This window comes from Cyanistes caeruleus, unplaced genomic scaffold, assembly GCF_971803275.1.
Source record: "Cyanistes caeruleus unplaced genomic scaffold, bCyaCae1.hap1.1 HAP1_SUPER_30, whole genome shotgun sequence".
In the NCBI taxonomy this organism is placed as follows: domain Eukaryota; kingdom Metazoa; phylum Chordata; class Aves; order Passeriformes; family Paridae; genus Cyanistes; species Cyanistes caeruleus.
The window spans coordinates 3,680,979-3,707,122 of record NW_028256295.1 but is presented as its reverse complement, the minus strand read 5'-3'; the positions used below and the strand labels follow the sequence as shown (position 1 = coordinate 3,707,122).

Below are 26,144 nucleotides of genomic sequence, written 5' to 3'. Positions count from 1 at the left end.
AGTGGCAGCTGCTGGCAGAGGCAGCCTAGAGGAGCAGAGCCCTGTGTCCCCCAGGACCCCAAAGTGGGGAGCCCAGAGAGGAGGAGCGCCATGATTCGAGGAACCCTCAATTAAATAGAGAGGGGCAGGGGGGACTCCTTGGTCCCCCTGCACCCCCAAGAAGGGAATAAGGGGAGCAGGGACCCTGGGACCCCAAAAACTTCCTGCATCCCTAAGTGGGGAGATGGAAATGGGAGGAAGTTTTGAAATTCCTGGCACTCACAGCAGCAAGAAGAGGTCAGGGACCGAGTGGACAGGGGACCCACAGTACAAGTGTGACCCCCAGCAGCTGGGACAGGGGTGAAAGCCTGAACACCAAAAGGGAGAGAACAGAGATGGAACTAGAACTCCTGGGAGGCATTTTCAGGGCCAGATTTTGGTGGTGTAAAATTTTTACGTGCCCCATGTCCTGGGTTGCAATGCAAGATGTAACCAAAAGTATGTATTCTCTCACCATCTGTTAAAAACCAGAGGAGCAGTTTTCTTTATCTCTTTCATCACCCATCCCTCATAACTGGGGGGATGTCATCTGTTAATGGGCCAGCTGTTAAAACCAGGTGAGGCAGTGTTCTTTATCTCTTCCACCACCCATCCTTCCTCCAGGGGGATATCTTCTGTTAATGGGCCATTGAGTCTCACTGCAGGACTGATAAAATGACATCATCCCATTGTGAGATGCTCCACCCAGGGGGAGGAACCAAGCATTCCTGCATGAATATAATCAGAGCATCAAAGCACCACAGGCAGTCTTTCTCCACTGGATTCCCAGAGGAGAGACCAGACCCATCTACAGCACCAGAACTTCAGAGGTAAGCTACAATCTTCTATGGGATCATTGCTTCAAGAGAACCACATCAGTCACTCCAGGAGGACTGCAGCCACCATTTAATCAGACTACTACCAACACTCTGACCAACAGGGTGTCAGGTTGTATTCTGACTCTCTCAGAGTGTTGTTTTTTGGTTGTTTCTTTTCTTTTGTACTGCTGCATTTTCATTTGTCTTCCTTTAGTAAAGAACTATTATTTCTATTCCTATATCTTTATCTGAGAGCACTTTGATTTCAAGATTATAATAATTTGGAGAGGGCTGTTACTTACATTTTTATCAATTTGAATGGGGGTTTCTGCGTTCCTTAGTAAACACCTTTCCTTTCAAACCAAGACACCCCAGAGGCCCGGGTGACTTCTAGAGAGGGACTTGGACAGAGGGACCTTCAAACTCAGGATGCTCATTCCTTGTTCTCTCCCGAACCAGGATTTCCCCATCCCAAACTTTGGCTGGATGGATGAGAAGGCTGCGAGGAAGAGGAAGATGCTCCAGGACACCCAGGCAGGTGAGGAGGAAGTCAGTGCCCCTTTCCCCCTCTCTCCTGCTCCATCTCCCAGCCCAGCCTGGCCCCCGGCTGCAGGACAACCCCGCTGCCGACGCCGTCCTGCCGGGGACGCACTGGGGGGATCTCCTTCCCCTTCCCTCTGGCACGGAGGCAAATCCCATCCTCTCCTTGTCCTTCCTCCCCCAGACAAGGAGCTGAGGATGGAGACCAGGGAGGACAAATCCCCACGGCAGAACCTCATGGAAGAAGCTGTTTTGAGCGGCTCCACAGCACAGGAATCCAACAGGGAGGAAAAGCCCTAGAGATCCCGCAGGAGGAGGGGCTCCAAACCCATCCCAGGGTGCTCTGAGGAGGAAAGACCCACCCTGTTCCGGGAAGGCGGGCAGAGATCCAGCCAGGGCTCTGAGCTGGTGGTCCATGAGCAGCCTCAGGATGGGGAGAAGCCCTACAAGTGCTTGGAGTGTGGGAAGAGCTTCAGCCTGATCCGCCACCAGATGATCCACACTGGGGAATGGGCCTATGAGTGTGGGCAATATGGAAAGGGCTTCAGCTGCAGGTCCAAACTCATCATCCACCAGTGCATCCACACTGGGGAGAGGCCCTATGAGTGTGGGGAATGTGGGAAGAGCTTCAGACACAGGTCCAACTTCAATATCCACAAACGTATCCACACTGGAGAGAGGCCTTACAAGTGTCCCCAGTGTGGGAAGAGCTTCTCAGACAGGTCTAACTTTGGCAGACATCAACGGAGCCACTGGTAAGGTAAGCCCTGCGAGTGCCCCAAGTAAATGAAGAGCTTTGTGCACTGCTAAAGCTTCATCCCGCCTTGGAGGGCCGAGGTTAGGAAGAGACCTGTTGATCCATGTTCCCTGGGATCCATGCTGGGAAGACACCTGTACCTTTTCCCGCCCATGGCAATGACATGATGAGAGATCAAAGAACATGAGAGTCTGACCATGTCCTTGTCATTATATTTAATCCCATCTCAGGTCATTGCCAGGGGCAGTAAAAGGACTCCCTCTCTCTCACCAGTGGAGACCGTGTCCTTTCCAGGCAGGAGGAAATATGTGGCCAGGAAGAGACAGTCTGTGGTGGTTTATTTTTCCCTGTAATAGTTTTTCTTATCTATTCTCTTACCAGAATTGTTTCTGTGTCTGTTTGTTCCTTATCCCATTGCTGTTCTCAATAAATTGTTCTTATCCCAGCATGGGATCTTTGCCTTTTGTGCTTTCCATGGGAGATGGGAGGGAAGAGAGCGGTGGTGCAGTTTTAACGAGAGCAGGGAATTGAGGAATGCCATTCCTGAAGCCCAGCCTGTGGAAACCGAGCATCCCAGCTGGTGCCAGGCCTGGTTGCCATGGCAGCAGCCTTGGGAGCGGGTCCCTGGCTGGGGGCTGCGGGAACCTCTTCCCTCTGGTGCCCAGGGACAGGAGTGGAGGGAGCGGCTGGAGCTGAGGCGGGCAGGTTTAGGCTGGATGTGAGGAAAAGGTTTTTCCCGCGAGGCTGCTGGGGCACTGAACAGGCTCCCCAGGGAAGGCTCCCAGCTCCAGGGCTGGCTGAGCTCCAGCAGCGTTTGGCCAGCGCTGCCAGGCCCAGGCTGGGATTGTTGGGGTGTCCTGTGCAGGGCCAGCAGTTGCACTGGAGGATCCCCATGGCTCCCTCCCAACTCAGCCAATTCTGTGGCTCTGGGATCCCATGAGCCTGGGGATGGGACTGGAAATGGTTGCCATGGCAACGGGCTCAGGCTCCAGGCCTGCGCTGGTGTCCATGGCAACCACCCCTGGCATGGGGTCTCCATGGAGCTGCCAAGTGACTGACCATAGCAACAGGGGGCTGGTGATGGTTGCCTGCTAAGGATCAGATTTGTTACAGACCCTCAGAAGGGCTCCATGGAGACATTCCAATAGACTCCAAGCTGTTCAAGAGCCAGAATGTCACAGGCAGAGACAGAGGTTCCATGGAGACCTCCCAGGGATTTCTGGGGATGCTGAAGAGCCGTGTGGTCAGACACAGTCACAGCAATTCCATGGTGACATCCCAGGGGACCTTGGGCTGCAAAGGCACCGTCTGCCACAGGCACTCCCGGGGGCTCCACGGTGACATCCCAGGAGTCCCCAGGCTGCCAAAGTGCTGGGATGTCACAGACACTCCCAGGGCTTTGTTTCATGCGCTAAGTGGGATCTTCAGTCAAATGCTTTATTTCTTTATAGGAGAAACTCCTGCTGAGTCATGAGATGGAGAAATGACACCCAGCAGCCACCAGGGATCCCCAAACCCCTTCAGGTCACCTAGACTTTTAAATTCCTTCTAAGGCAGGGGACTGGGAGCAGCTGGATTCAATCCCAGCCCCAGAGTTTGTTAAAGGTTTATGTGTGCTGATTGGACAGGTGGAATTGAACCATAATGCAATTTTCCCCACAGGATTAACAATGGAATATCAGATATATTTATACAAATGCCACTGTGACTGATTCTGGCATGATTAGACAGATTTATTTACACCACAGAGAAGAAAAAGAGTTATTTACTCCACAGTACAGGAGCTATAACAATTATTAGACTATAGTGCTCTAGGAAACAATTTTGAAGTGAACAGGGCTTTGCTGGAGTTATTTGAGCCCATTCCAGGCACAGCCTCCTGCTCCAGCAGGAACTGCCTTTCCTGTGCCATGGCCAGGGCAGATCCTGCTGCAGGAAAAGCCCCAGGCCAGCCCCAAGCCAGGGAAGGGCTCGGGCACAAGTGCAGAGTGCCGTGCTGGGAGCTGTGCCAGGGACAGCCTGAGGCACCAAAGGCACCTTGGCAGCAGCAGCTGCTTCCAGGCCATGGCCAGAAGGCTCCCTTGGCACCCCGGCCTGGTGGCCAGCACTGCAGAGCTGCTGCTTCAGGGCTCATTTCTGGCTGGGCTCTGAAAAGCCACTGCTGCTCCAGGAGCCTGACTGGGAAGCAATTTGCCCCAGCACCCTGGGGACAAGATAATAATGAACAAACTCTTCATGGCAGCAGAGACAAGGCAGGGGCAGAGGAAAGGGGAGAGCCAGGCCCAGGGGACATGGCTGCAATGGTGATGGCTGTGAGGTCAGTGCCACTGCAGCAGCCTGCCTGGCCCTCAGCAGACATTCTGGCCAGGAGGGTTGTGAGGGCACCCAGCACATCAGAGAACCCACACAACAGCAATTCCATCCTTGGGGAGGGGAGGGGCTTTCACTGTGTCAGGTTGCACAGAGCTCCTGCTCTTGGAGCATTTCTGGGATGGGGCATCCATTTCTCTGGAAAAGCAGTTGTTGTTTTGTGCCACTCTCATTGTAAAATATTTCCTCCTTCTAACAAATCCAAATCCACTCTAGATCACTTTAAAGATATTGATCCTTGTTGTGTCATTGCAAGATCTGTGAGGAAATAACTTTGACCAGTGTTTCCATCTTCACAGACCTTGGAGAGGACCCAAAAATCTCCCAGGATGGGGTTTGGAGGCCTCATCACATAAGCAGCAGGTAGAGGCTGAGGGCTCTGGGCTGCGCAGCTGCAAGGCCCTGCCAGAGGCAACTTGTGCAGCCCTTTGGCCATGGCTGCTGGCCCTGGGCCTGAGGCCAGCAGGGGACAAGTGACCCTGGCAGCCCTGGGGCCTCATTGCCTCCTTGTCCCTGCCCAGCAGCCTGGCAGGGGCCGCCCCATGGTGCTGCCCTTGGCATTGCACATCCCCACATGCCAGTGGCCCGGGAAGAGCCCTGAGCAATGAGGGAGGGACAGCATCTGCCTTGCCAGGGGCTGGGGCTCAGCCCTTGGCCCTTGCCATTCCTGAAACACATCCAGCTTTGCTCAGCACCACAGACACCTTTCCCTTGCTTGTCCCCAGCTGCCATCAGGGCCTCCAGTCTTCTGCTCTGCCTGGAACCTGGGGACGCTTTCTCACTCGTGTCTCTCATTTCAACTACAAGAAACTTCAGTGTTTCCATCTGACTTGGAGCTCTTGAGGAGTTTCTGGAGCACACTCTGAGGGACTGAGTGTGATGCCAAGAGCCCCAAAGGCCCGAGAGGGTGATGAAAGTGCTGGTGCTGTGTCTGTGCTGCTGAGCTGGGCCGGGCTCCTGGCCCAGAGGCAGCTCCTGGCAAGGGCAGCGCTGCAGAGAGACAGCTCTGGCCAGGAGCAGCTCCTGAGCACAGCCCAGCAGGTCTGGGGCCCTGCCAGGGCAGCTCAGGGACACAGAGAGCAGGCCCAGACAGAGCTGCCAGGGGCTCAGCACTGGCAGGGGCTGTGGGATGTGCCAGAGGGGGCTGTGTCACAGCAGCACCTCTGTGGCTGTGTCCTGGAGCCCCAGAGCAGCTGTGATGTCAGAAAGGGGCTGTGTGACAGCTCCGAGTGGGTTGTGTGAGGTCACAGATGGGGCTGTGACATCCCAGAGTTTGTTGTGTGAGGTCACTGAGCATCTATGGCATCAGAGAGAGGAATGTGTGAAAGCAGGGTGTGACATTGCAGTGTGGCTTTATAACATCACATTGTGGTCTGGGTGATATCACTTAGTGGGTTGTGACATCACTGAGCAGACTGTGGCACCACATGGTTGTGATTTAAAATCCTAGAGTGGGCAGTGACATTATAGAAGAGCCATGTGACATCTCAAGACAGGTTGTATGACATCACAGTGCTGACTGTGATATCATAGAGTGAACAATGACATCAAATGTGGCTGTGTGACATCACAGAACGCTGTGTGAAATCATGAGGTGGTTTTGTGGCATATGGGAAGAGCTGTGACTTCACAGAATGGTGGTGTGACATCCCAGGGCAGGTTGTGTGACACCACTGAGTGGGCTGTGACATCCCAGGTGGCTGTGTGACATCTCGAGGTCACTGGGGAGGTCACTCTGCCCCGACCTCCTTCACAGTTCCCCCCAGAGAAGTCCAACGCTGCCCTTGCAGCAGCCTGTCTGCACAGAAACACTTCCAGGGCTCTCTGCATTTCCCTTCCCTCACTCTTGCCTCACTCACACACCTCCCAACAACCCACTTGGTGCTTTCAGCTGCAAGGAGTTCAAAGCTTGTCTGTCCTTCAGCAGCTGCTCTAATTCTGCCTTCAGCCAACTCTGGGGTTGTGTTTATTGTAGAACTCCCTGTGTGTCTGAAACATTCCTTGTGTGGTTCTGCCTTGGGGAAGGGGAACCTCCTTGGTGGCACCTTGGGCTTGGCACACACTTGAGGGGGGTGTCTGTTTTCCATGGGGAAACTCAGCAGTTTTAGATTGCTAAAATCAAAGAAGGAAAACCCCTCTTTGCCTGAGTGCAGCCAGTTCTGTGAGCAAAGCAGGTCCCAGGGGAGTGAGGAGAGACAGGATGGGGCTGGGGAATGTGGAGCAAGGTTGTCCCCACTGGGTCAGACCTCAAGGCACAGCTTCTCTGACCTGGCCAGACCTCCTTAGGAGAGACCCTGGATCAATATCCATCACTGAGTGCTGCAATCACCTCTGCTCTAAAGAGAACAGGAATAAAAGACACCCTTTAAAAATAGGAATACATATTTCTTAGAAGCTCTTTGAACTATTTCTCCATAACTGTTGTAGGAAACTTTCCTAAGAACTGCACCAGACCAGAGGGAAATCAAGGCACAGCCATGGTTTGTTAGGATTTGCTTGATCCTAATGAGCCCCGTGGTGCATTTGGAGCTGAGCCCTTCAACTTCAGGACCTGAGGAGAGACTGCACAAACCTTTCCAGGAGTCCAAGTCAGAGGAAAAACCCAAAGTGTCTCCAGGCATTAATGGGTGCCACTGAGGTCCGTCCCCAACACAGGCTCCTCATGGACTCCTTGGAGGAGAGAACTGGAGGCCAGGATTGCACAAAAACCTCCCAGAGACTCAGTGTGGGAAGGAAAATCCAAAGTAGCTGAAAAAGCTCTGAGTATCTCAAAGTATTGATGAGCCCCACTGAGTGTCAATGCAAAGCTCCCAAGGGACTTGTTAAAGCAGATAATTGGGGCCAGGATTGCACAAACTAATCAGAGACTCAGGGTGGGAAGGAAAAAGGAAAGTGCCTTAAGAACCTGAAGTACCTTGAAGCATTAATGAACCCCACTGAGTGTTGTTACTGACAAAGCCTCTCAAGGGACTAATTACAGCAGATAATTGGAGGCCAGGATTGCACAAAGCTCTCAGAGACTCCAAGGCAAAAGCCAAAGTCCTTTGAAAAAGCTGCAGTCCCTGGGAGCATGAAGGAGCCCCCAGGGCCATTCCTGAGCAAGGCTCCCCAGGGACTCCTTCCAGCAGATCCCTGAGGCCACTGGCATGTGGGCTAGGGGGGATGCTGAGGGCAGGCCAAGGGGGTGACAGTGGCCAGCCTTGCTGGGGCTGTGCCAGGAGGCCCCAGGGCCTCAGGACAAGGTGTCTCCTCACAGCCCTTGCTGGCACAGCATTGGCTGCTGTGTCCCAGGGCACCAAGCCTTGGCTTCTCTTTGTCCCCAGCTGTCATCAGTGCCTCCAGTTCTCTGCTCTGCCTGGGGCCTGGGGACACTTTCTCAGTCACATCCCTCAGTGGGACCCATTAAAAGTGAAAGAAACTTTGGAGTTGGATTCTGACTTGGAGTTCTTGAGAGCTTTCTTCCCCTCCCTGTCAGGGACTGATGTTCAGGGCCTCAGCACAAAGCCCCAAGAGGCTCATTAAAGTCCTGCTGCTGTGTCTGTGCTGCTGAGCTGGGCCAGGCTCCTGGCACAGAGGCAGCTCCTGGAAACCAAGAAGAGCTTCAAAAGCACATTTCTCTTGCTGAGCAGCTCTTCTGCCAGCCCAGCAGGGCTGGGGCACTGCCTGCAGCCACCCTGGGCACAGCCCAGAGGCACAGAGAGCTTCAATCAGTCAGGGCTGGGAAGGGGCTGAGAAGTGCCTGGGGCAGAATCCCTGCCAGCCCTTGACACAGGAAGCCTCTGGCTGCAGGACAATGCAGCTGCAGCTCCTGGAGGCATCTCCTCAAGCTGGAGCATGCCAGTGCCTACAGACCCTGTGAGTACAGCTCTGAGTATTTCTGGTGGAGGGGAGGTGAATGCTCCTGAAGCTCTGACCTGCTGATGGTTTCTGATCTGTCATGGAATATTTCCAAGGCAAGGATTTTGATAAAAATGAGGAAATTTCCTAAGACTTTGTATTCAGTTTCCTACTATTTAAGAATGGCAGGGAGGAGGAGGATAAATATTAAATTATTTTATAATAATTTATTATTATTGTTTCTTTTTATTTCTTAATTTTAAAATATTAAAGGTATTCTGAATTATAAAGGTAATACAAATTTTGACAAGTCCCTGAGACACTTTTAGTGATCAGTAGGTTCACAGGAGATTGCTAATGTGCTTTCAGCCATTCTGCCCATGGACTACACCAAGTAAATTATACAGGGGCTGCATAAAAGGGAAGTTTGTGCTTTTTTAATCTAGTGCTCTGGGTTGCCTGGATGGGAAATTGCACATTGATATTCAGCTCTCATTTCATTTCTCTATTCAACATCTTGTGACAGGTTGCAATAAATTAAAAAAAGTAAATTCTCAGATCTTAACCCGGCAGTGACAGAAATCAGCACAGGGTCCCTTACAGGCAGCATCAGTGCTACTTTTCCTGCCTCTTCAGGGTTGCTCTGCCATTGCCATCAGAGCCTGCAGAGCCAGAGCTTCCCCTGGGCAGTGCTCTGAGCTGGGAGGGCTCTGCAGGGCAGAGCTGAGCCCCCAGGGCTGGGCTGGGGCAGTGCTGGCAGGGTCCAGCCCTGGGCACAGGGCAGCAGCTGCTGGCAGGGACAGCTCCAGGCAGCAGAGCCCTGGGCAGGCAGTGGGGGGAAAGTGGCACCAAGCTGTGCTGGGATTTTAGTTTAAAGTTTAAAGTTTAAAGTCTTTTCCCAAATTAACTATTCCATGATTACTTTTATACAGATCCCCATGCCAAGATGCAGCAAATGTCTCAATGCAAATGCCTGAGGGTGATTGTCCTGCACTGGTGCTGCCTGGCAGGGGCTGGGCAGGGCTGGGCAAGGAAAGGCTTTTCCTCAGGGCCTGGTTCTCTCTCCTTGCCTTGCCCAGGTGCTCCTGGCATTGCTGACAGCTCTCTGGGAATGGCAGCTCCAGCTGCAGGGCAGGCCCAGCCCTTGGGCTCCTCCTGTGCAGGCTGGGCACAGCAATGGGATGTCCCAGCTCCCTCTGCCCCAGGAGCCCTGGGCAGGGCAGGCTGGGAGGCTGGGAATGACCCGACTCTCCTCCAGCAGTGCCATGGACAGGACCCTTGGTGTGTCCTTGGGATGCCACCCAAGCTGTCAGCTGTCTCCAGGGGACACTGGGGACAGGAGTGTCCTTGGCCAGGAGTGGGGCTGAGACTCTGAGAAAGGCTGAACCAGTTTGCTGTGCTGTGGGTCCCTCTGCTCTCAGCTGTGTCAGGCGGATTTCCAGGGGAACACAGTGCCTGCCCTCGATCTTAGAAAGGGCATCTGGGGACAGATGGAGTAACAGAGCAGCTCCCTGCACCCTCCACTGAGTTACAGCCAATGCTCCTGCATTGCACATTTCTCTCTGATCTCTCTGGGCACACCCAAACCCTCTCAAACTGCCTTTGGCTGTCACCATTCCTGACCCCTGGGACAGGAGATGCTGCCAGGCTCCTCTGCCTCAGGAGCAGTTTGGTCTGATGCAGTCCAACCCCAGGACTGCCCCTGACCCCATTCCCAAGACCCCACTGCTGCAGAGCAGAGCTCACTCCTCACTGTCCATGGGCAGAGCCCCTGCTCATCACAGCAACAAGGCCAGATCCCAGCAGAGCTCCAGGCACGGGGCTGAAGGAAGGGCTCTGAGAAAAGGAAAATTGGGTGGTACAGAGCAGCAGGAGCCGGGCTGGGAGAAGGGACATGGACATTGCTCAGCAAAGTCTCCCCTGACTTGTCACTGTCTCCTCTTTCAACAGGACTCCATGGCCAGAGTGAAGAAATGTCCAACAGCAGCTCCATCAGCCACTTCCTCCTGCTGGCATGGGCAGACACGCGGCAGCTGCAGCTCCTGCACTTCTGCCTCTTCCTGGGCATCTCCCTGGCTGCCCTCCTGGGCAACGGCCTCATCATCAGCGCCGTAGCCTGCAGCCACCACCTGCACAGCCCCATGTTCTTCTTCCTGCTCAACCTGGCCCTCACTGACCTGGGCTCCATCTGCACCACTGTGCCCAAAGCCATGCACAATTCCCTCTGGGACACCAGAGACATCTCCTACACAGGATGTGTTGCACAAGTATTTTTCTTTCTGTTCTTCATCTCAGCAGAGCTTTCCCTGCTGACCATCATGTGCTACGACCGCTACGTGTCCATCTGCAAACCCCTGCACTACAGGACCCTCCTGGGCAGCAGAGCTTGTGCCCACATGGCAGGAGCTGCCTGGGCCAGTGCCTTTCTCTATTCACTGCTGCACACAGCCAATACATTCTCCCTGCCCCTGTGCCAGGGCAATGCCCTGGGCCAGTTCTTCTGTGAAATCCCACAGATCCTCAAACTGTCCTGTTCACATTCAAACCTCAGGGAACTTGGGCTCATTGCAGTCAGTGTCTGTTTGGTATTTGTCTGTTTTGTGTTCATTGTTTTCTCCTATGTGCAGATCTTCAGGGCTGTGCTGAGGATCCCCTCTGAGCAGGGACAAAGGCACAAAGCCTTTTCCACCTGCCTCCCTCACCTGGCCGTGCTCTCCCTGTTCCTCAGCACTGCCATATTTGCCTACCTGAAGCCCCCCTCTATCTCCTCCCCATCCCTGGATCTGGCAGTGTCAGTTCTGTACTCGGTGGTGCCTCCAGCCCTGAACCCCCTCATCTACAGCCTGAGGAACCAGGAGCTCAAGGCTGCAGTGTGGACACTGATGACTGGATGGTTTCAGAAACATTAAACTGCTGGCCAATTCCTGCAAATAACTTGTAATAAAACTTATCTTTGATACTTCTTGGTGGTTTCATTTAGGAGGTTCATTTACTTAGTTTTGTGTTTTAAAATTGTCTTCAATAAAATGTCATTGTTTTGTGCCATTTCTCATTTTGTTTCTCTCCACCTTCCCTGAGGCCACAGACTGTGTCTATGAGGGGCTGTGCTCTTGGTGGCTTTAAATGAACGAAAGGATCTCCCAGCAAAGTTTTCTCCAGAGATGCCCCTTTTGTTCCCCTCTCTGGAGCTGCAGCAGCAGTGTCTGTGTGCAGAGCTGGGGGCAGATCAGTGCTGGCACAGCAGCTGTGGCCAGGAGCAGCAGCACTTGGTGTTGCCAGTGCTGCTCCCGTGCCACTGCCCCGCTGCCCTCCTGGCCCTGGTGTTGCTGCAGGGCCTGAGTGCTCTCGGGGCCGGGCACAGCCCTGGGGGTGGCAGTGCCGGGGCTGCAGCAGGGACAGGCCATGGGCACTGCTGGGGCAGCGCTGACGCCTCAGGGCAGGGCCTGGGGGCTCCAGGCTCCTTGCCCAGGCTCTCTCAAGAACACGGCCAGGCCAAAGCTCAGCACAGAAAACCCCCGTGAGCAGCCCCAGGCTGGCCGTGGGCAGGCTGGGGGCAAACAGCATGGCTGGGGCTCTGCAAGGTCCCTGGGGGAGATGGGAAGGAGCAGCAGAGCAGGGGCTGATCCATCCCCACTGCGCTGGACACCCCAGGGCAGCGTCCCAGAGCGTCCTCACGGAGCTGCCAACAACATCCCCCTGTGCAGCCCTGGCCTCTCCCCCAGCTCAGAGAGGTGCCGCATCCTTGCAGGCACATGTCATGAATAAAATCTCTCAAGAAATCCACCCTGGATAAAATACTGTGTTTGGTTATGTACAGTTAATGTTCTTACCCCATTTGTAAACCTTGTACCCCTTGTTTACTCCAATGGTTATTAGTAATGTTAATTACTTACCAGTTTCTGAAGTGTTTTAAAGGTTCTTATGAGACATTCCTGTACCCTTTCCCCTTACTTCCCTGCTACCTTGTAACAGAGCTGCTCCCATGGGGGCTAAATCCAACTAACAAAAGCAACCCATTAGAAAGGTATGCCACAGAACAAGGCAACTCCCATGGTCCCTGTGCCACATTAGAACAAAGACACTCCTGGCCAATTTCTTGTGTGCTGCACGGGCCGTGGCCCCGGGGGCCTGGACCCACCCGGAGCTCCTCCCGGAGCCCAGCGGACTCCAGCTCAGCGGGGGCCGGCAGCGGGGCACGGCTTAGGCTCGGCAAGGTGTGAGCAGCCGTGGTCCGGCCCAGCCTCAGCCGGGGTCCCGCAGCCTCCCGTCCCCACCCGGTCACTGCTGGGGCCAGCCCGGCCCCGCCAGGCCGAGCCTGTGCGATTCAGCCCTTCTGGGACACAGGGCCAGAAAGACTTCAGCCCTGAAGCAGCAGGCTTTGAGTTCAAGCCTTGGGAAGCACTTGCCAAAGGCTTGATGGCAATTCATACGTTCATCAAGTCACCCCACTGAAAGTTATGTTTCTAGAATCTTCCCTTATCTCTCCCCCGACTGGTTGCAATTCGTCGCAGTATTTTGCATCTTTCTAACCCCAGTCTGTGTCTGCACCATGCCCTCCGACTGCGCCCTCACACCTCCCCTAGATATTGTTGTGTCTGCCCCTAGGCCTGGTCTTTGCACTTTGCTCCTGTGCTGCGCAGGCTTTATGGGCCTCATCCCTACTTGATTTTCCTGTTCCAGTTGGTTTTGGGGACTCCAGTGAACCCGCTCCTTTAATTTCCTCCTCGGTTGCCCGGGTGTCAGGGGACCCTGAAGCTTTAAGGATTGTTGCGGCCACTGTCAGCACGACTGCAAGGGCCGCAGTGCAGCGGGGACCGGCCCGACCGGCAGCCGGGTACCTCCTCAAAGTTGGAAGCAAGAGAGAGATTTCCCGGGCTTGCCTGTCTGCAAAATGTCAATCTCACAGAGGTGGATGCAGCTTTTTAAATGCTTTAATAGGTAGTCAGTTCCCACAGCTAGCCAGCTCTTGGATTTTGCTTGGCACAGGGGCAGCTCTCGCTTAGCAGCTCCTCTCAGGAAAATCATTTCCATGGGGGGCTTCTTCCCTGCTCACCAAATAGCAATTCATGCAAAAGCAGCACAAACTGTTCTTCCTGTCCTCCTATCTTTGCCAGAGAGTGCCTTTCAAAGGGATAATAATTGGGAATGGGGGGGTTTACATTTTCCATTGCAAAGGAGCCTCCTGCTCCTTCTTCTTTCAAACGAAGACACACACGGTCTCCTTTTGCACCTTCACTTGGCCCCAGCCACTCCTGATCATTTGAAGGAGCGGCTCAGAAGAAGGGGCTTCAATCCCCCAAGGCCTGGGCTGCTCCAGGCTGCTCCTGGTGCCTTGGGCTGTTGAAGAGGTATGGAGTGCCCTTTGTGACACAGGCACGGGGTGCTGGGGTGGCCTTTGTGACACAGGCACGGGGTGCCGGGGTGCCCTTTGTGACACAGACACGGGGTGCTGGGGTGGCCTTTGTGACACAGGCACGGGGTGCTGGGGTGCCCTTTGTGACACAGACACGGGGTGCTGGGGTGGCCTTTGTGACACAGGCACGGGGTGCCGGGGTGCCCTTTGTGACACAGGCACGGGGTGCTGGGGTGGCCTTTGTGACACAGGCACGGGGTGCCGGGGTGCCCTTTGTGACACAGACACGGGGTGCTGGGGTGGCCTTTGTGACACAGGCACGGGGTGCTGGGGTGCCCTTTGTGACACAGACACGGGGTGCTGGGGTGGCCTTTGTGACACAGGCACGGGGTGCCGGGGTGCCCTTTGTGACACAGACACGGGGTGCTGGGGTGGCCTTTGTGACACAGGCACGGGGTGCCGGGGTGCCCTTTGTGACACAGGCACGGGGTGCCAGGGTGGCCTTTGTGACACAGGCACGGGGTGTCAGGGTGGCCTTTGTGACACAGGCACGGGGTGCCGGGGTGCCCTTTGTGACACAGACACGGGGTGCTGGGGTGCACTTTGTGACACAGGCACGGGGTGCCAGGGTGCCCTTTGTGACACATGCACGGTGTGTCAGGGGCCATGGTGACGCAGGGCCTTGCGGTGCCCAAAGTCCATTGTGACATGGCAGAGCCCCGCCCCGGCTGGGGGGTATATAAAGGGCTTGTGGGGCCTGGGTCAGTCCCAGGACAGTGGCTGTGTCCAGGTACCTGTGTGCGCCAGAGGACTGCAGACACGGAGGAGGAGAAGGCGAAGCCCAAGTCCCAGCCCCCCAGGCCCTGGCCCGGCTCACAGAGAGCCCAGGCCTTGAGGGAGCAGCAGGAGGAGGCTGAGAGGGCAAGCAGAGGGAGGAGAGGAGCCGTGGAGTCCTGCGCTGAGGAAGAGCCAGAGCTCTGCCGAGGAGAAATGAACAAGTTCCAGCAAGGGACTCCAGGGGAAGCCTGCACTGAGCCACAGCTGTCCCCAGGAGAAGCCCAGAGCTGCCAGGAGCTATCTGAGTAAGATGAAGGCCTTGAGCAAGAGCTGGTCCAAGTATGGGGGAGCTACTGGCATTTCTGGGACTGGGATGAGGGCAGGGAGCAAGAGCCCTCCCCAGCTGTCTCCGAGTGGGGCGAGTGCAGGGAGCAGGAGCCGTGGCAGGCGGACAGCGATCACTGTCAGGAATTCTCAGATTGGGAAGAATCTCCTGAGCAGCGGCTGTCCCCAGGAGAAGGCACGAGCCGCCGGGCACTCTTGGACTGGGAAGCTTGCCGCAAGCAAGAGCTGTGCCAGGATGGCCAGGAGGTGACTGGAGGCAAAGCAAAGAGAAAATCCTCCAGGTCCGGCAGGGATGATGACAGTGATGGAGAGCTGGCTCAGGACAGCAGGGAATACTGCGACATCCTGTGCAGCCAGCTCAAGGCCTGGCAGTGGGAGGATGATGACTGGGATGAGGTGAGCGTCCTGGAGCTGCACGAGGAAGGAGAAGAGGCCAGGCAGCAGAGACTGGCAGATTTAGCCCAAGAGGGAATCTTGCTGCCTGTCCCTCGAGAAGCTTGGGTGGAGTGCCAGGAGCCCGAGCTGTGCCCACAAGAGCAACTCTGTGCCAGGCCTGGCCCTCTGGCAGCCCAAGCCACGGTGGAAGATGTCTCTTCTCCCGGGCAGCTGCTTCCCCACAGGAAAGGCCACTCGCTCTTCAGGTGGGCACTGCAGGGGCTGCGGGCACTGCGGGCGCTGCGGGCGCTGCAGGCGCTGCGGGGGCTGTGGGCACTGCGGGGGCTGTGGGGGCTGCAGGGGCTACAGGGTCTGTTCCGCTGCCCCTGCCTGGCGGCACAGCCACAGGATCAGTGCCCGCTGCCAGCAGCACCGGGCTGCAGATGGCGGCTGCCCCGCGGCCTGCCCGGCGCCCCGAGGGAGCCGCACGGGCTGCCCCGGCCTGCGCTGGCCCTGCGGGCCGAGTCGGCCCCGGCCGCTCTGCAGCACCCCCGGGGTGGCTCCCCGAGGGCACACGGCAGCCCAAAGTGGCACCCGAAGGGGGACCCTCGCTGCCGGGGCTCAGCGCCGCATCCCGGCCCATCGTCCGGCCGGGAAGGCCCCTGGAAAGTCATCGGCTCCCAGCGGCAGCCTGGCACCGCCAGCGGCACCCCTGCACCGGGTCCCCGAGGGCCACAGCCACACGGCTCTTGGCCCTTTGCAGGGACACTGGCTCCAGCTCCTCCCTGCTGGACTCCAAGGCCATTTCCTCTCCTCAGGAAAGGACTCCGTGCTGATCCTGGGGCACTTTGGCCATGAGGAATGGACACAGACAGGAGGTGTTGCTCCCAGGACACGACGGCTGCCTGCTGGACTGCAACACACACAATTCTAACAAAAGAAAAGAAAGTTGTGTTTAGGAAGTAGTAGTAGGAAAGAAAAAAACCCCAAACCCCGCCCCCCCTCCCCCCCCACTAAAACCTGCATAAGACCCTCCAGAAACCAAAAAATGATAAAGAATAAGAATAGGAATATTAGGAAGAAGAGGTAGAAGCTGAAGTAGATGAAGACGTAGTACTACTTAAAACATGGAAAATTAAGAATAAGAATAAAATGTTGGAGTCTGGAATACAGAGTGTGTGCCCTTGTTTCTGATACTTAGTTATAAGATCCAGTTATAAGTTCCCCCAGGCAGGGCAGGTCCCTGCGTGCTGCCCCTGGCCCAGATAGTTTTCAGATGGGAAAAACTATCAGAAGTAAGGTTTTAGAAGACAAAATGTCTTCCCTGCTGACAGCATCATAAGGAATAGCTGCAGGGCAGAGTTTTAAAAACAGAGGTTGTCTTGACCTCTCTACAGCCTTGCATGGTGCTCAGCATGATAGATCAGGGGAAAAAATATTATTGTGGTGTGGTAGCAGCCTCAGGGAGACAAAGAGTTAACATTGTCCCACCCCAAACCCCTTGTGAAGGGCAGCCCAGGAGTTCTGATTGGGTTTTAGTCCCTGAGGGGCTCTCCCTTGCTGTGCTTCTACTGGTCCCTGACCCTGAACTCAACCCTCAAAGGTGGGGACCCTTGAGAGTTCTGTCCCTCAAAAACCCCTGCTGTGCCTCTGTTCAGGGCTCTCTGTTCTGGACCTGACTTTGTTCCCATGCTGAATAAATGGTTTCGTGAACCGGGAGCCCGTCTCGGTTGGTGTTTGATGCTGGTTCCCAGAATCCTGCTGCTCTCTGGACGAGATCCTGAGGTTGCTGACTGCAACATATGGTGAGAGAATGCGTGGCATCCAGCAAAGCAAGAGAACAGCAGGACCCGGCTCCATGGACACCTCGTAAGTCACCGGCTGATGGCTTGAGAGCCAGTGAGAACCCCGCCTAAGAAATGAGGACTCGAGAGTACCTGGCAGGAAGGCTGGGTTGGGAGTGCCTCGGGCATGGGGACGAAAAGGGCTTACGGAGGTGTGGGAGTCGGGACCAGACGCTGGGACACCTTACATCACCCAACGAGACATATTATGGACGACTATATTAACATTATGGATGATTATATTAACATTATGAACGATTATGGATGGTATCAACATTATGGACGATTATATTAACATTATGGACGATTATGGACGGTATGGCACTTCTGATGGACTGTTTTTGTCTTCTGTGAAGTTCCATTTTTTTTTTTTTTGGTGTATACCTCCCTGTTCCTTCCCCTTTCCCCTGTTCCTAAGGGCAGGACAAAGGGTGAAAAAAGCCAAAATGGCTCGGGGCTGCTGCCATCTCCCCATCACCCCGGTGTCTTTCTGCCATCCCATCCCCTGTTTTCCTGAAGGCAGGCAAGGGACGGAGAACATCCAGAGTGATGCGGGTCTGCTGCCGTCTGCCCGCTGTTCCGTGTCCTCCTTCACCCCCTGTCTTTCCATATTCCCTGTTCCCGGTCCAGGAAAGTCCATCCCGGCCTCCCCCCCCATCCCAAGATGGCTCTGGCCACGCGGTCTGGGATCCCTTGTTTCCCGCCTTGCTCCTTCTTTTCCAGCCCTGAACCTTCCCTTCCCCCAGTAACTCCTGCTTCGCTCCCACCCCTTTGTTCAGTGCTCCACCCCTGGGGGCTCTGCCTTTTCCATCGTGGGCAACACCTCCTCCGGGGAGATCGAAACTGGAACTGAGCTCCCAGAGCCAGTGTTTCACCGAGATCATCTAAAGCAGCAATGCCCATATGGGAACCAGAGCCAAAACTGGAGATGGAAGAACTCTGCCCCTCGTGAGAGGAGACCTAAGAGCTGCACCCTTCCTCAAAGAGAATCCTAAACTGCAAGAGACTGAACTAAAAAACCATTATGTTTCCATTAAGTACCATCACCATTTAATTTGCCCGGCCTGGTCCGAGATTTAAATGTTTGTTTTCAATTTTTTTTTTTCTGTTTGCTTAATGTGTTTTGTTATTGAGTTATTGGTGTCCCACAAAGGAAAGTGGGTGCTCTGTGGAGGAGGTGAGATTTTAAGGTGTATGTTTGGAAACATTTTAATCTCCTAATTAAAATAAATAAATAAATAAATAAATAAAAAAGGAGCAGATGTGGTAGCAGCCTAAAGGGAGACAAAGAGTTATATTGTCCCACCCCAAACCCCTTGAGAGTTCTGTCCCTCAAAAACCCCTGCCGTGCCTCTGTTCAGAGCTCTCTGTTCTGGACCTGACTTTGTTCCCATGCTGAATAAATGGTTTCATGAACTGGGAGCCCGTCTCGGTTGGTGTTTGATGCTGGTCCCCAGAATCCTGCTGCTTCCCTGGACGAGATCCTGAGGTTGCTGACTGCAACATGAATATAGCTTGCCAGTAATTATGATTAAAGCATAAGCAAAACTGACTGGGGTACGGAGAAAGCTTCTCAACCCTTTTACATATGAAATAAAGCAATTCAAACTAAACTTATATACTGTATACTTATACATATTCATTAATGTTTCCAGTAAGTCTCATCTTATACTGATTCTTTAATTTTACATCACTGTTCTTCATGGTGCATGCTTCACTTGTTGCTAGGGGGTCTTCAGTCTTCTTTTGGTGGTCTTTTGACGAAGGCTTACACTCATCCTCGTTGTCCTCTGGATAACCGTACAGGCTCTGCGTGCGTCCTAAGTGTTGTGTTATGTAAGTGAGCATTGTGCTCCACTAATTAGTCTTATATTTTATAATTTTCAGGCTCAGTGCCTAAAGTCATTCCAGCTTTATCCATCTCAAGGTCGATTTTGTCTGAGGACATTTCTTGTCTCAAAACTACATCCTCTATCTTAATTTTAACATGTAACATCTGTAGAGGGGTACATCTGCCTTGTAACACCAATTCCCTTGATTGCTCCTAATAATAACTTTCCAAATAGTTACAATTTAGATAGGACAAATCATTTCCATTTATTACAGGAGGGTGTGAAAACAGGAGCATTGTTTGGTGTGGCCTCCTCTCTGCCTTTGACACCTTTCAGTGCTTTGAGCCAGCCAAGAGCTTTCTCCAGGAGTGCAATGAAGCAGCTGTTGCTGCTCCCAGCTCTGGCTCTTCCCAGTCTCTGCCCCTGCCTGGTTTTGTCCCTCTTGCTGTGCCCTCTGTTCCCCCAGGGGGCTGCCCCAGGCTGAGGGATCAGATCCAGGCACTGCTGCTGCTCCCTGGGGACCAGCCCCAGTTTGGTTGTTGCTGTCAGTGCCAGCAGAAGCGGTGGCTGGAGCAGCGGGTGCTGACAGTGGCCCAAGGCCCGGGGCTGGAGGGGTCCCTGGGCTGGGGCTGGGAGGGAGCTGCCCCTTGTTCTCCCTCTGCCTCCCGCAGAGCTGGGCTGGGCACAAGTGGGGCAGCAGAGCCAACAGGGAGCCTGCGAGTCTCTTGCAGCCGTGCCTGCTCAGAGTTTGGCCTTGGAGCTTCAGGTGGGCAAAGGCAGCTGCTCTGCTCCCTCTGCGTGTGCCCGTGTTCAGCAGTGCTGCTCCATCAGTCTGTGCCCAGCAACGGGGAAAAGCCTCAGCCCTGCAGGGCCAGGAGCTGCCGGGCTCTGCCTGAGCAGCTCAGCCAGCGGGAAGGGAGCTGCTCCACACGGGAACCAGGAGCAAAGGACGTGCCTTTTCTAGGACATGTTTTCTGTAAAAAAAAACTAAACAAAAGAAATAAAAAAAATACGAAAAAAATATGAAAGATAAAAATTACCCCCAAATGTGTAGTGAAAAATCTATAACTCCAGAGTAAGAAAGAGGTAACTGATCTTTTGAAAAAGAGAACTCAGCCTTGATTTTAGTTCCTTAGTTTGTACATCTGCTAGTGGAAAGGATCCATTAGCTGCCTTCCTTGACAGATTTGATGGATGTTTTCCAATATTAAGATATTTTGCACTGCAGTTAAAGGAATAGGAAATTGAAATACATGTTCTTCATGACTGTGTCTTGAGTGTAAATATTTTGCAGTTTGAAACTTGGACCTAAAGTGTTGCAAGTGGAAGTGATAAATGCCAATGGACTGAGGGAATGCAGCTTTTCCTATGGGATGTGCAGCACTCCAAGGACTTCCTCAGTGGGGCTGTGGGTGCTTGGAGCTTTGTCCTGTGCCACTCTGGGATGTCATGAAATGGGACTTCACCTGCCACCAGCCCAGGTCACGCTCTGCCACCCCAGCTCCTTGGACCTTGTGTCCCCAAAGAAGACACAAGGTGTTTCTGCTGCTCCACCTTTGCACAGATCCACAGAGAGCTGGGATTATCCCAAGTCTCGTGTCTCCATTGTGCCATATTCCTAAAGAACCAGCAGCCCATCCCGACGAATATGGTGAGTTATGTGGATGGTTGTCAGCTCCCTTTCCTGCCTAGAAATCCTGAAACTGCTTCTAAATGCTGTTCCCTTCAGCTCTTGGACACCTACTGACACAGAGCTGGGAAAAAATGCCCTGGCCATGGCTTACAAGGTGAGTTCTGCCAAAGTTAGAGCTCTATCCATCCCTATCCTTTTAATATATCTCTACGTGGAGGTGTGCATGGATGTGTCTTGGATGGAAAGGAAGGAGTGTGCAAACAACGTGACTGACACTTTCACTCTCTGTGTTCATTCCATACTCATGGGTAGAAAGATATTATGGAAATCTTTGCAAGGACAGAGCTTCTGTCCATGGATACAGAGACATCCAAGAGCCCCTGGCACAGACAGACCCTTCTGTTCATGGATACAGAGACATCCAAGAGCCCCTGGCACAGACAGACATTGCTGTTCTTCAGCCAGTGACAGGATGAGTCCCTGAGACTGGGGCTTGGCCTTCCTCGTGGTGAGGGGCATCAAGGAAGGCTGCAGTGTGATGGAGACTGTGATGGGCTGGGAACTCACTGGGGGAAAGGAGGGAGCAGTTGTGAAGTAAAAGGCAGGTGTGGGGGACAGAACTGTTCAGAGAAGGGCTGAGCTACAGCTTGAGCAAGCTGAAAAATGTCATTTGGGGTCATCCCAGATGGATTTCATTTCAGAAGTTATGGAACAAGTTTAATTTTTGGGGGGTGTCATGTTTTCCCTTGGAGGTGGACACTCTGCAGACTTGAGCTGCATTGCCAAAATGCTCAAGTCTCTGCTGCAGGTCACAGCGTTTCTTCTTTGGCTGATCCCGGCCCGGTGCTGAGCCCAGCAGAGCCCTGGCAGAGCCCAGAGCAGCCTCAGCATCCGCAGAGCCCGGCTGCAAGGAGAGAAAGCAGAAACCGCCCGTCAGCTGAAGGCTCCTGTCCCCTTGTCCCAGCCAGCCGCGGTGCCCAGGCCATGCTGGCCGTGCTCAGAGCTGGGCCCAAAGCTGCCCATCACTGCTGCCTTGGGGAGCAGAGCAGGAGGGCAGGACATGTGCCCAGCCTGCAGCCAGCCACGGCAGATCCAGCCCCTCAGCAGCTGCCCAGAGCGGGATGCTCCTGTGCCCGCTGCCATCTCCCAAAAGCTCTTGTCCCTCCCATGCCAAGGAGATGAGGACCCACCTCACACCATCCGCTGCCACAAGAAAAGCTGGTCCCAAACCATGTCCTCAGTCTTCTCCAAGGGCACGGCCCATCCACGCCACAGCTGGTCCCAAGCACTTCCTGATCCAGACTGGACCCCACCTAGAACGCTTCCTTTAGAAAAACAAACAACAAATTAATGAAAATAGGTTACAGACAAAAAGGGGAAACAAGAAAAATAGTAAAAAATGTTATGTCTGTCAGGAGCTTGAGGAAGGCCCAACCCCTACATTCTAGGGAAAAACCCACCCATGGGTGAGAGAAGCCCATGCTTTCTCCCTTCCCCCCTGCACTGTCCCCCAAAATCACGGTGATCCCAAAGCAAAGCAGGGGAGTGGAGCAGCCCAAGCCCTTCCTTGCCTGCACAGCAAAGCAGCCGTGCTCAGGTTCTGGAGTCCCACCTGTGCTCCTGCCATGGGGGTTTGTTTGTGTTGGGCTGGCTGCCCCAGCCCCAGCCCGGGGCACGGTGGGTGCTGGGGGCTGTTGGCAGGGCCAGGATCCCACTCCCATTTCGTAACCACCCCAGCCCACGCCCCCAGCCATGCCAAAAACCAGCTGGGCAGCCACTCAGGAATCAGTTGCATCTGCCCCAGCAAAGGGGAAACCTTTGGTTCCCGGCCAATGCACAAATCTGGGAGCATCCCCCTGGGTCTGGACTTACCTGAAAATTCCCTGTGGAGCCTGGCTTTGAAGAAGGTGCCAGAATCAAAGTCCATCATTGCCAGCTCCCGCTGGCCAGGTGGAGGAAGAGGTTGTCATCCTTGCTGCTGTCCTCCATGTCTCCAGCACCAGCCCCACCTGGTACAGCTTCTCCAGGGGCTCCTTCTTCCCTGGGGTGACACCAGGCTGTCAGGGTTCTGCCCAGGGCCCGGCTGTCAGTGAAGCAGGACAAGCAAAACCAGCTCAGATGGTGCCCACCAGTGCTGGGCAGAGCAGCTCAGCTCCAGCACAAGGGCTGTGTGTTCCCATTCCATGACCCCAGTGCAGTGACACAGGCAGGACAAAAAAGTCTGGGTTTCTTTGCTGCTGATTGCCAGGGCATGTGTGGAGCTGTAACTTACCAGGTCCCTGCATCACTGTGCCCGTGGCTCTCTCCCTTCTTCTAGGGCTGATGAATATCCTGCATCCAGGGATCACAGGACAGGTCTTCTAATGAGGGCCTGTCCAAGGAGTTCAGGGATAAACACCACCTGATCAGAATCTGGCAGTCTGGGGAGAGAAACCACAAACCACTGGTCAGTTGGAGAAGGCTCCTGTCTGCTTTGCCCCACTATTCCCATGCCCAAGCCACACTGGATGTGCTCAGAGCTGGGCCTAAACTTTCCCATCAATTCTTTGCTTTGGAGGAGAGCAGGAGAGCAGGACATGTGCCACCTCCTCAGCAGCTGCCAGAGCGGGATGCTCACGAGCCCGCTGCTGTCTCCCAACACTGGTGTTCCCCCCGTGCCCAGAGATGAGGATCCACCTTGAGAGAGCCGTTGTGGCAGCGGGAGCTGGCCCCATCTGATGTTCCTGCCCCTCCTGAAAGGGTGCTCCCCGCAGACCATCTCGTGCAGCAGGATGCCCAGGGACCAGACGGTCGCTGCCTCGCCATGGTACCAGCCGAAGTCGTTCCATTCCGGGGGGCTGTATGACGGTGTTCCTATGGAATATGGATGGAGCTCATCAGGGGGATGCTGCTGCTCCCAGAGCCTGGCCCCAGCATCCCTGGGCATGTGGGGGCTGCCCCAGTGGCACACGGGGTGACCTGCTGCCCTCTCGCCAGCACCTGGGACTTGGGTACAAACCTGGGGTTGGAAAAGAAGCCACTGGTGCTGGAAGAGGGCAGCGGAAACCCTGGCAAGGCCTGACCATGACACACAAAGGGAAATACCCACTCAGTGCTGGGGAAAAACCATACCCACATCCTCCCTGCTGGCATTGCCCAAAAAATATCTTGAACCAAGGCAAACCAGGTGAGCAGAGCAGTCCAAGCCCATTCTCACCTGTACACCAAACCAGCTGGTGCACAGGTTCTGGCTCCCCCTCTCTTCTACTCCCACCCATGGGGGATTTTGTCAGGCTGGCTGCCCCAGCCCCAGCCCCAGCCCCAGTCCTGGGAGAATCCCTGCTGCCACACCCAGGCTGGGCCAGGAGATGCCAGGACCAGGATCACCACCCCTGTGTGGGCTCACCTGCAAATTGAGTGTAGGCTGTGTCCTGCAGGTAGGTGCCACAGCCGAAGTCAATCAGTTTTGCCTCGCCGGTGTCCAGGTCTACCAAGATGTTCTCCGGTTTGATATCTCGGTGCAGGACCCCGCAGCTGGTGCAGTGCCGCACGGCCGCCAGCACCTGCTGGAACAGCTCCCGCGCCTCTTCCTCGGACAGGAACCTCCGTGCCCGAATGAAACGTCGCAGGTCCTGACACCGCTCCGGGCGCTCCAGCACCATCACGATGGTGTTGGGGAGCTCAAACCATTCCAGCAGCTGCACCACACCGGGGAAGCCTGTGGACACCTTGTCCAGCAGCACTATCTCCAGGGGTGCGCTGGTGCCGTCAGGCTGCGGGAGGAGCACGGTGCCGTCAGTGGGGCTGAGCCCGTGCCAGGGCTCGGGAAGCCCTCAGCCAGCCCGGGATGCTCTGTGCCCTCCGCTGGCCCCACGCCCGCTCTCCCTGCAGGTGTCCTGGCGGCTCCCACCCTGCCGGGCCCCGGCTCATCCCCGCCCGGCACGGCCCGGCTTCTGCCGCTGGCCCCGCTCACTCACCAGCTCGCCCCAGTGCCGGACGCGGTTCCGTGGCACCTTTTTGATGGCCACCTGCAAGCCAAAGGGAACAGCGGATTCAGCTCACCGCCCACCGTGTCCAGCCCCATCCTCCTCCTCCGCCCCCTCCTCCTCCTCCGCCCGCCGCCGGCCCCTCTGCTCACCGGGAGTCCGTCCGAGAGCCGAGTGGCCGCAAAAACTCTGCCAAAGCCGCCGCGCCCCAGCAGTGACCCCACTCGGTAGCGCTGCTGCAGGGCCTGCTGCGCCTTCCCTGGGGAAGAGACGCGGCCGTCAGTGCTCGGCCCGGGGCCAGGAACGGCCCCCGAGCGCTCCCCGAGCTCCCCGGGCCGGGCACCCGCAGGCGTTCCCTCATTGGAACGCGACAGCGGCGGAGCTCGGGCCGGGGAAGCCGCAGCGGAGGCGGCGGCAGCGGCCGCACCGCCTGTGTCCTCCGCGGGCCCCGGGAGGAGCCGGGGCCGGGGCCGGGGCCGGGGTCGGGGTCGGGGTCGGGGTCGGGGCCGGGGGCGGGGCCGGGGCCGGGGCCGGGGTCGGGCCAGGCGGAGCCAAAGGGCGGCAATGCCGCCCCAGCCCCTGGCACTGATGCCCGCCCAGCAGCGCCAGAGCCAGGCGAAGAGGAGACCGCGCCGGGATGGGCGGAGACGGGGCCGGGGCCGGGGCAGCCCCGCCCGGGGCCGGGGGCGGACCGGGGGCATGGCCCGGGTGGGCACGGGGAGAGGGGAAACTGGGAGATGAGGGGACACAGGAAAAGGGAGACAGGGAGAAGATGCGGGACAGTGGGAGAGCGGGAGAGGAGAGAGAGAGAATTGATAAATTTGCTGCTTTCGCTGCTGTCGCTGCTTTCGCTGCTGCTTTCGCTGCTGCTGCTGCTGCTGCTGCTGCTGCCGCTGCAACTGAAGCACCGGGGCCGTTTGTCCCCGTGTCCGTTTGTCCGTTGCCCGCTCGGCCCCGGCCCGAGCCCCGCGCTCCCCGGGCAGCCCCTGAGCCTGGCCAAACACGGCAACTTTGCCCTGCTGAGCCAAGAGCCAGAGTCTGGACTCCTGCACAGGGGCACAGCAATGCCCTTGGCTGCTGCTGTGCCTTGTCCCTGCTGAGGCTCAGACACCGTCTGAGCACATTCCCTGAATGCAGAATTTGTACCTGAGCCAAGCACTGCACTTGTGTCTCCAGCATTGCTTTCCAAGGAAAACAGGGCAAGGCAAACTGGCTATAGCTCAGGGTATTTTACAGTGTCTAAAACTTGCCAAGTCTCAGATCTTAGAGGTGAGAGCCATTTGGAATGAATGGGATGGACAAACAGTGCAAGATGGAAAAGGGAAACATAAAAATAAAGAGAGAAAAATAGAGAAAAACATATTGTTTGTTTCTTTGGATTTTATTTTCATTTCTTAAAAAAGCTGTTTCCATTTTCCCAGAATCTTCTCCCCAGTCCCGTCTGTTCTTTCCAAAAACCTGTCCTGGAGAACAAGGCACAGCTCCTGTCACAAGATGTGCCCCCAGCTGCAGCTTCTCTTGGCTCCCCACACTGTGAGTGCAGCACAACTCTTGCAGCAAAGCAGGACAAATGTTTGAAGAACTTGACAACTTGTTCTTTCTTTTCCTTGTGCACAGGGGAGTTGTGCCATTGGTGAGGTTTTCATTGTTGCTCTTCTACCCAAAGAAAACATGATGGGC

The 26,144-nt window shown here is 55.3% G+C and overlaps 1 protein-coding gene and 1 long non-coding RNA gene across 2 annotated transcripts; one reads left to right on the top strand and one right to left on the bottom strand.

Moving 5' to 3' along the window:
- Positions 1-7,534: 7,534 nt before the first annotated feature.
- LOC147645337 (olfactory receptor 14J1-like) lies at positions 7,535-11,384 on the top strand. Its single transcript, XM_086874833.1, has 3 exons — positions 7,535-8,358; positions 9,273-9,319; positions 10,291-11,384. Exons 1-3 carry the CDS (start codon positions 8,297-8,299, stop codon positions 11,247-11,249), a joined length of 1,068 nt encoding a protein of 355 aa, XP_086730959.1. The 5' UTR covers positions 7,535-8,296; the 3' UTR covers positions 11,250-11,384.
- Positions 11,385-21,695: 10,311 nt separating this feature from the next.
- On the bottom strand, positions 21,696-23,348 carry LOC147645336 (uncharacterized). The gene is made up of 4 exons (XR_015282414.1): positions 23,176-23,348; positions 22,772-22,919; positions 22,372-22,582; positions 21,696-21,824 (listed from the first exon to the last, which is right to left on the bottom strand). It is a non-coding gene; the product is annotated as an uncharacterized LOC147645336 (long non-coding RNA).
- Positions 23,349-26,144: the final 2,796 nt, after the last annotated feature.

What these genes read in the sequence shown, in the direction of transcription:
- LOC147645337 (XM_086874833.1), top strand. Translation starts at nt 8,297, where the DNA reads ATGCAGCTGCAGCTCCTGGAGGCATCTCCTCAAGCTGGAGCATGCCAG. An exon ending in TGCCAGTGCCTACAGACCCT is followed by an intron (nt 8,359 to 9,272) that starts GTGAGTACAGCT and finishes ACTTTTATACAG; the next exon opens with ATCCCCATGCCAAGATGCAG. An exon ending in CTCAATGCAAATGCCTGAGG is followed by an intron (nt 9,320 to 10,290) that starts GTGATTGTCCTG and finishes CTCTTTCAACAG; the next exon opens with GACTCCATGGCCAGAGTGAA.